The sequence below is a fragment of the Athene cunicularia genome (genome assembly GCF_003259725.1).
Source record: "Athene cunicularia isolate RWA chromosome 23 unlocalized genomic scaffold, athCun1 chr23_part1, whole genome shotgun sequence".
Classification (NCBI taxonomy): Eukaryota; Metazoa; Chordata; class Aves; order Strigiformes; family Strigidae; genus Athene; species Athene cunicularia.
Window position 1 is genome coordinate 2,479,420 of NW_020799130.1, and position 9,483 is coordinate 2,488,902.

Below are 9,483 nucleotides of genomic sequence, written 5' to 3' on the forward strand. Positions count from 1 at the left end.
GAGTCTCCCCCCCCGTGTCACCGGACTCGCTCGATCCCAGGATCCACCTCCAGCCTCCACGCAGGAGCAAGACCAGGCAAGTCCCGTCCCCGCAGCGAACACGGAACTGAAGGCAGCTCCTTATTTTTAAAGCATGGCCGCACTTTAAGCCGATCTCTGGCATTCTGGAGCCAAAACAGACGCCAGTCTTGATGCACCAAGACCCACAGGGCAGGGGGAGCTGATGCCCTGTGCTGGCAGAGGGGTGACACAGGGACAGACCCACCCCACCTTCCCCCCTGGCAGGGGGTTCCAGCCCCGCTGGGAAGTTCAGGGGAGCCCCTGGGGGTCAGGGAAGCCGTGGCCCAATCTCCCCCCACGGCCCCATGTCCCAAACGTGGCCTAATGAACGAGAAACGAGAGAGGTGGCAGCAGCGAGGTTGGGCGCAGTTCTATTGGATATGAAGATACATACAACAGCCCCCGCAGAGGTTCTCTGCACTGTAACAGGGAAAAGAAGGAAAAAAATGGGGGTTTGATGACTTGCGAAGAGGTTTTTCTTCTATGGAGAGAGCAGGAAGAGAAATCCAGAGCCTGGCTGCAGCCCTCGCTCGACCCGGCTGCTGGGAACGGGGTGGCCCCACCAGGTCAGAGCTACATTCACTCAGAGGCTTCTGCCGGCTCCTTCCAGAGACAAAACGCGTCCCTGCGCTGGAGGAAGCAACGCTGGGCAGCAAAGTCCAGCTCCAGGGAGAGTCCCAGCGGCTCTGTGGAGACTTTTTTGACCCTGTTTCTGCTGTAGCCAGCCACCCATTGTTGGACCTGAACTCACTGGGGTCCCCGGGGAGGGAAGGGGACGCAGAGGCAGCTCCCGTGGGCTGTTCCCCCGGCAGCGGAGCAGGTCCTTCGTGAGGGCACTGCACGACAGCGGAGACACAAGAGCAGCTGCGTTGCTGGAAGAGAAACCAAAGCTGAACGCATCCGCTGTGAGGAATGGCTCTGGCAGCTTGCTTCAGCTTCGAGCAAAACGAAGGCAACGCTGAAAATAAAGTTTGTCATAAAGAGAAGCTGCAGTGAGGAGGTTTTCAAGCAGGTAGAGGTCTCCTGAATAGCGAAAAGTCTTGAGAAACTGAGGAGAAATCCCCCACGCCCTGTGCCAGCAGGCCCCACGTCTGTCCACAAACCCCCTCCCGCACACAGCGGCACTTGGGAGACGATCGGAGAGGGAAGGGAGAAAGGGGGCGCTGGGAGAGCCCCAGCACGGCCACACCGGAGGGCCCGCGGGGCTCTGATGCTGCAGGAGGGACCAGCCCACAGCACGGTCCTTGTGCTGGTCCCGGGGATTCGGCTTAAGCAGCAGGTCCTGGAACAGACACAAGGTTTTATCCATGCGCAGGCCCAGCTCCACGGACGCCTTCGAGATCACCCACTCGGCCCCAAGGTCCTGACCCGGGGGCAGAGGAGCTGGGGTGGAACCTCCCCGTGCCCTTGCACAACTGATCACACGCGCTTGTGCAAAACACTTGGGAATTAGACCTTTGGATTAACTGTTTAATACACTTGTGCACGTGTGCGTATAGCAAAGAGGCAACTGTGAATCATAAGGCTACTGAGACATCGGCAGGTTCTGGGAGGAGCAAAGGGCCGGTGGGAGGCCGGGGTGAACCAGGCACCCCCTTTCTCTGCTGCTTTTTGTCCCCATTCGATACACAAACCCCACGCAGAGGAGGGGAAACGGCCTCTTTCACCCTCATTCGCTCACAAGAAAACAAGAGCAAGTCCCGGAGCTCCCTCCTGCCCAAGGCAGAGGAGGAAGAATCCAACGCTGGGAAACGCTTCGGTTCTCCCCAGGTCAGCTCCTTTGCTTCCACTCGCCACGAGAGCGTCGCTGCGAGGGCGGAGGCGCGAGGCAGGCGGCTGTGCCCGCGCCGGGGCCTCGGGGGACTCGCTGCCTGCCAGCGACAAGGTCTCTGAGTGAAGGGGACGATCGCTTGGGTCTCCATATATTAGTTATTCACGCACACGCAGGGAGGTGGGTCATTCTAGTTTTCATGTACATCCATATTTAAAGTGTACGTTGCCCTGCACATATTTTATATATCATATATATATATATCATATATATATATATAAAATTTTAAAAACCCTCCAAAAAAACCCCTAAGCTAGGAAATCTTGAATTCCCAGGAGGGCTGTCCTCTCGCACCTGTCCACGGACCAGGAGAGGGGCATCCCATTGAGTCTGCAGAAACATTCCCGTCGCCCTCCCTCGCCCCGCCGCTGCCCGGGGCTCAGTCAGCGCCCCGAGTGCCCTCCTCGGTCCCGCTCTGCCCCAAGGCTCCTATGCTCAGTTCTCCCAAGCTCTCGGCAGGATCCGGGCTGTGCGGCGCCTTTCCCGAGTGCAGACAATCCTCAGCCAGGCACTGCTCTGCCGGAGCAGCTCCCGCCGCTGCCTCGGAGCCGTCCCGGGATGGGTCTTTCAAAGGCTCCAGCAGGTCGGCGTCCGCCCGCGGCGCGTGGGCACACAGGTCCTGCACCTTCTTGTTGAGGTCGTTGCGCTCCGTTTGCAGGGCTCGGCACAGTTTCTCCAAGCGCTGGATTTTCACCTGAAGCCCCTCTAACTCTTTGTCTCGAAGGGTTTTCTGCAAAGAGAGAGGCAGTTCAGACACCACCGCACCGGGGAGGCAGGAAGGGAGAGATGAAACCTCAATGGGAAGCTCAAGGGGAAAATATTTGTGACCAAGCAAACATCTGGCATTCAAAGAACCTGATGCTATCGTCAAGTCTTCTTCCTTTGTCCCCACAGAGGCCAAAAGCCACCAAGACTGACTTCCACGCACCTCTGCACTGATTAACCGTCACTTCTAGCACAGAGGGCTCCTACCACCATGTCCAGGGAAGGAAATCAAGCTGAAGGGAAAAACATAGCCCCCCACTACCGCTCAGCTCCAGCTGCCTGCCCCAGCCTCCTCACCTCCTCGGCCATTTCCAACAGAGCCTTGTTGCTGCTCTCCCAGCGAGAGCGGTACATCGTGGTCTCTTTCTCCAGCTTCTTGATTTTCTTAGTCATCTACAGGATCACGGTGACAAAAAAGGAACAAATCAGCCACAGGCAGAGCACTGCGGTCTGTTATATCTCACTGTCCTCAAAAGGGCACCCGCTTTCCCGGCAGAGACAGCGAGATTCTGCTCTGCTGGGAAACATCTCCTTGTCTCGCTGCAGTCAGGTTCACCAGAGGGAAACACTGACCAGGTAACAGCAAACCAGGAGACGGGGTTTGTTCTGACACAGGTGGGACGCAGAAGTCACCACACAAGGGCAGTATCAATCTTCTACGAGCAGCCAGCTCGTGGCTGATTTTAAACCCAGCAAAACTAAATGAAATTACAGAGCTGCAGCTCTTCCAGCTCACAGAAGCATCGAGGAGAGACAGCCAGGCAGCGCCTCCAGCCCACGCAAGCTCTGCCGGGCAGAAGCGTCACCCACCTTCTCCATCTCCTGTTTAAATGTTGTGAAGACTTCGCTGCTTTTGGAAAGGGTGTTCTGGAATTCTTCAAACTTCTCTGTGTAGAGAGCCAGCTGCGGGGAGAGACAGGGTTACAGCTCCTCAGTGCTCACCGTGACACCTCCCGACAGCCTGCCCCAGGAGAGGGGAAACGGCAGCCAAGAACTGATCTTGTGACTGGACTTTCCGACAAACAAACTGGCAGCATGAAGCTGCTCTGCCAATATTAGGTACTGGGGAATGTGGAAAAATTCTTTCCTAGGGGAAACATCCTCAGAGAGTGGCGTGTTCTGCCAATATCTCCTGGCCCTGGCAGGAGGCAGTGGCTGGGTCTGGGTCAGTGAGGTGTAATCACACGACTGCTCCCCGCACGGGGAACCACGCCGGTAAAAACTAAAACCCCTTTTTTTCCCTGAAGCCAGTCTCAGCTCGCACCATGCTGACACAGGCTCCAAACCAGGAGCAATCCTGCCCCTCTGTTTTCCAGAATAAGGAACTTTGGGTTGTTCCCTCCTTAAGGGGGAAGAGAAAAAAAACAAAGAAAGAACCAGGCTGAGCACACGGCCCCAGTACCTCACCTGCTGCTTGAGGTGGGTCTCCTGCTGCTTCATCAGCTCACACATCCTCTGCGATTCCACAGCTTCCTTCAGCAGCTGGGGAAGAGCAAAAGCAATTACCTGGCTGCCATCTCAGTGTGCCCCTGCACGGCTGGCGCTGGGCCTGGAGACAGGAGCGGGCTGGGAGGAGCACACAGGGCAGAGCAGGGCTCCAGCCCCGCTCCCGTTTGGGCTCTGCACTCCAGGATCCAGCAGTAACAAGCCCCCGCAGAGGAACAAGGCAAAAAGCAAAGTGTTTGGCAACCCTTAGAGAACTGCTCTGAGACTTACAAAGTCCTTCTCTCGCTGGTGTCTCTCCTCGGCCTCCTTCAGCATCTCCTGCGCCTGCTGAAGCTTGGCGTCCACCAGCTGCTGCTGCAGGTCCTTGTGTTTGAACACCTTATCGATGTGCTGCCGAGGGAACGCCACCACTCACTGACACGCTCGGCTCGGTCCCTCCTGCCCAGGCGGGAAGATCCCAGAGGCCCCTTCTCCCCCCTCCCCGACAGCAAAAACTCGCTTCACGGGGCACCAGCACAGCCCCCCCAGGCCTGACCCACCTCCTCCCGCAGCTCATACTGCTCGATGAGCTTCTTGAGCCGCTCTGCCAGCTCCATGTTCTCCTGGCGCAGCTTGGAGTTCCTCTCGTTGTGCTGCTCCATCTGCAGCTGGATGTCGTTCAGCGTCACCTGGAAGTGGGACGTCACCTCCTTTCGCTTCTCCTCTTCCTCCCGCGCACGCTGGACACCCTCCTCCTGCATGAGGAGGGCAAGAGAGAGCAGGGACGTGGCAGCCTCCGTGCTGGGCAGGTGAGAAAACCCACCCAGCCGCCCACTGTTGCTTCAGGAAGGGACTTTGAGCCTTTCCCCTCCCTTCCTCCACTGAATATACCCCAAAATAACACTCAGGCACGGTGGATAATGATGGCTTAACAGCAAAACAAAAGCACTGCCCTGGATGGTAGATTGTGGGCAACCACTGGTAAAGGTAACTTTGCCAAAATGGCTCACAGCGAGTGATCCAAGCGTTTGGGATGAAGGAGCTCCTGGAATTGTGCCCGGGAGACACTTGCCTTGAGGGTGCGGTTGTGTCTCTGGAGCTCGCGGCACAGGCTCTCCAGTTTGCTGCGGGCCAGGATGGCCTTGCTGTGCTCGCTCTGCAGGTGGTCCTTCTCCTGCACCAGCTGCGTCTGCTTCTTCTGCAAGATCTTCATCTGTTTCTGGGAGTTGCGGTGTTCTTCCAGCTAGGACAGGGCAGCAAAGGGCACATAGGCAGCAAGACAGACCAGGGCAATATGCTGTGCCCCGACGAGGGGACACGGGGATCTAAGAAGTGCTCTCTGTGCTCTGAGAGAAGGACGAGAGCTTTATAACCCAAAAGATGCCACTTCTGAGCAGAGCGGGGCTGATGCTGAGCCCAGGCCCCCCCTGGACAGTTTTTTTCCCCCTTCCTGAATTCCTGTCCTGCTGGAATCTGAAAGACTTGTGCACTCATCCAGCACCTCCACACGCACGTCGCTCAAATGGAGCAGAGCTCCGAGCACAGGGAAACCCCCACACGTGCACCTGGGCCCCACAGAGACAGCCCCACACCTCTCCCCTGCACCAGATCCACGCACAGAACTAGATCCGTGCCTAGAACTAGCTCTGGCTAAACGTGGCATCAGGCTCCGCGTGTGTTGGATGTGAATGTGCGCACGTAGCGGCGTGGTGACTCTGCCAAACACACGTTTCTTTCTAGGAAATTCTCAGCGGTAATGCAGGGACCGAGCAGTGGAATGGTGGAGGAATTGGTGTGGTCTCAGCTGGGCCTGGCAGCTCCCAGCTCAGCCCTGCCTGCAGAGAGCGGGACGGGCAGGCTCAGAACAGACCCGGCCACCGGACGCTCCTGGGACAGAACGGGCAAGAGATGCAGCTTCCAGGTGAGATGAGCAGAGAGAAAACAGGTCTGAAATCACTCACACACAGATTTGCCAAAAATACTCCTGTCTGTGCTCACACTTCTGCAAACAACACCACCTGGCTGGACCAAGCAACATCTACGCTCTAATATCTGGATATCCAGCACTGCAGAGATCCCAGGACATACACTGCAAAGCTACACGGGTGTTCCTGGACTGTCCATCTCAACAGCAAGAAAAAAAAAAACAAAAAAAACACCAACAGCCACCTTCTGCCTCCTGAAGCAGCTCTGCTGCAGTGTCCTCCCCCAGCCCGGAACCAAGAAACGAGCACTCACCAGCTCAGCGTATTTCTTGCACAGCGCTGCTAGTTTCTCCTCTGGCGTGCTCAGGGTGTTCAGTGTCTGCATCAGCAAAGTGATTTCTTTGCCTGGAATGAGACACAGAATTAAAATAAATGAAATAAAATCCCTTACAGAGAGTTCTGGCTCATAAGGACAAAGAGAGGAGGGACAAATCAGGTCTCACAGCCCTGGGCCAGCACCTCCTCAGGGCTCTGCCCCACAGATTTCACCCTGTCCCGTGGGTGAACAACTGAAGCAGGTGGGGGGAGACCTGGTTTACAGAGCAGGACACCACCACTGGGCTGGCTAGAGAGAACTGTGGCCAGCAGGAGAGAAAGCCCCAGGATTCAGAGGCTGCAGCAGCACCCAGAGCCTTTGCAGAACTCGGTATATTCCCTCACGTACCACAAACCACGTTCCCAAAGGCTCCTGCACATCCCGCCCCCGAGGTGGTTGCTGCACCCAGGGCGATTCCTGCGGCACAAAATCCAGGTCTGCACAACCAGAGCGGGGAACCCCTCACCTAGGCCCTTGGCTTTCTTCTTTTCCTGAGCCTTCTTCTGATCCCGCTCCCCGCACTCCTCGCCGGGTCGAAACTCTTCGCTCCCCTTGGTGCTTTCCTTCTCCCCGTTCATCTCGGGGCCACCCGTCTCCTGGTCGCCGTTCCGCGGGGACTCGCTACGACACTTCTCGGCTTCTTCCGGCTCGGGGGCCTCGCTCTGCCCGCCGTCCTCGCCGGGGCCCTCCTGGCTGGCATCCACACAGTACGTGTTCAAGATGTCCTCAAGCTGCCTGCTTAGCTCCTCGGAGACGTCACGCACGGCAGGTCCCGAGGACTTGGTGTCCTCCTGCGCAAGAGGAGCTGTGGGAGAGGGGAACACAAAAGCCTGAGACTTCCCCCACGCCGTCGATTCTCTGGTCTCTCTGAAGACGGGGCAGAGGGAAGGTTTCCTGAGCACCACACCACACCAAGGCTGCCTCAACTTCCAGCAACATAATCCGCTTTGTGGTGGTGCGTCCCCAGCCGGGCGCCCTGACAATGGGGGTGCATTCCAAATAGCCTCTCTTTTGATCACGAGAGCACGACCAAGCCCCTGACATCTGTCAAGAGCAAAAACTCCCCCCTCTCCCCCCCGATCCTTTAACGCAAGCAGGTTGTGGGTGAGCTTTCCCTCGTAAGAAACGCTTGCTAACGCCCCCAGAGCCAGGCTTTTTTACATCACAATAGATTTTTAAACCTGAGTTAGCCTCTCTCCTCACGTAAGAGCAGCTGTACTGTCTCAGATCAAACGTGTCTTGTCCCCAACAGTGGACACTTGGGGAAAGAGCAAGCAACGCATCCTCTAGCACGCTGCTTTGTATCCAGAGTTCCTCCAAATCACAGACTTAGAGCAGTTGGTCATTAAACTAAATCTACTCGCTGTGCATCTCCGACATCCCACATTTACCAAGCCTCAGAATACACACCAGGATTCATTTTAACCAAACATCTACTCGACTAAACCTGTTTTTTGTCTTCCAGAGAGTAATCTTTATGAAGTGCCAGTAACAGGGCAGGTGACTCGACGTAACGTTGCCCCAAGGAGAGTTGTCTGACATTTTCTGAATCAGACCCTTAAGGTCTAAGCAACAATAAAAAATCCATCGTTTTCAGGTGAGAATCAACTCCACGTTTTGGTCAGGAAATGGTAACTACTTCAGAACTGTACACACACAGAAACAGGAAGAAACCAGCATTTTCTACCCCAGAAATCACAGCTGCTCTGACACAAGTAAAAAGAGCTGGATGCAGCGGCCCATGGTCGTAGTGAGAAAGCAGCCCCCGGGCCCTTTCCAGGCTCAAAGCCCACCCTCACGCGTTTCCTGCGCCTCGCTGCTCGGGCCGTCAGAGCCGCCAGCAGAGCCCGGTGCGCCCCCAGCCCTGGGGACATCCCACCTTCTCGGGGCGCTGCAGCCTCCAGCGCGTCGCCTTCCTCCAGCACCAGACTGCTGCTCATTTTGGAAGAGCTCGCAGGCCGCGGGGCTGCTTTGGTCTCCCCACCTTGGTTCTTCATTGTGATCTTTCCCCCCGCTCAGTCTTGACAAACCCTGAAGAAAGAGAAACGGCAACTTAATTTTAAGAAGTAACTGTTTGGAGGATTTTAGGAGTCATCAGCCTGGACTGGGAAAGACCTTGTTCGCGGCAGAGGCTACCACCCGCAGCTCCGTGCTGAGGAAAGCATCGTTTCATTTTTGACTTGCACCTCACCGCAAAGGTCCCCGTATCAGCGTAACTCCTCTTCCAGCTGAGGAGAGCTGGAAGCAGCTCCTCCTAGAGCAAGGCAGCCTCTCCCAGCTCCCAGCTCTCCTGATCTGCTGGACACGACCTTTTCAGCCCTGGCTGTCCTTCCCCCTCAACCCCACTGTGTTTTACTCCTGGAGTTTTCCAAACTCAGAGCGGTCTGTGCACACCGACAGAGAAACCCCTGCGGCAGGGGACCCAGAGAAAGGTCAACACCTACTAAAAGCATGTACCGGGCTGAGGAAAGCCCATGGCTCCCTGGCAGAGCCAGTGCTCAGCACTAAAAAGATCAACCAGCATCACCATGAGCCAGCCAAGCAGACAGAGGCCAAATCTTAACTCCTCTCTCCTCATCCCCTCTCCCTCCACAGCGTACGTACGTTCTCACCCTTCCCACCAGGCACCCTCTGCTCTAGTTACGAAGCCAATTACAGAGCAGCAGCAGGCGATGCTCCTAGCCTAGAGGCAAGGGATCGCTCCACGAGAAGCAGAGAACAGCTTTTCCTGCCGTTTTGCAGCAGTTACGCTGAGACCTCGGCCTTTCCTCAGGGAACAGCCCAGGACAGGGCTTACGAAGGAAAAAACGCAAGAGAAAATTAGCAGCGGCAGCAGCCAAGCACATGTGTCATCCACCCACGTGCAGGCTGGAGGCCGTGCCCCCTCCCACGGCGGGCCTGGCAGCACCGTTTCACGCCGCACACATGCCCCACAGCCTCCGGGCGCTCTTTTTCCTCCTCTGCTGTAAATAGCGCAACTCCCGTGCGCTTCCCGAGGCTCTGGCAGGCGATAACCGGCCCTGCAGCACCCCAGCTCTGGGTGAGAGGCTGCTGCCCTGACCCTGCCTCGGCCCCTCGCAGCCTCCTGCTCCCCCCCCCCC

At 56.7% G+C, this 9,483-nt stretch overlaps 1 protein-coding gene across 1 annotated transcript; it reads right to left on the reverse strand.

Moving 5' to 3' along the window:
- Positions 1–426: 426 nt before the first annotated feature.
- On the reverse strand, positions 427–8,413 carry TXLNA (taxilin alpha). Its single transcript, XM_026863251.1, has 10 exons — positions 8,262–8,413; positions 6,849–7,187; positions 6,320–6,411; positions 5,154–5,324; positions 4,642–4,836; positions 4,373–4,492; positions 4,064–4,138; positions 3,467–3,559; positions 2,954–3,049; positions 427–2,621 (listed from the first exon to the last, which is right to left on the reverse strand). The coding sequence occupies exons 1-10, from the start codon at positions 8,377–8,379 to the stop codon at positions 2,271–2,273; spliced, it is 1,650 nt and encodes a 549-aa protein (XP_026719052.1). The 5' UTR covers positions 8,380–8,413; the 3' UTR covers positions 427–2,270.
- Positions 8,414–9,483: the final 1,070 nt, after the last annotated feature.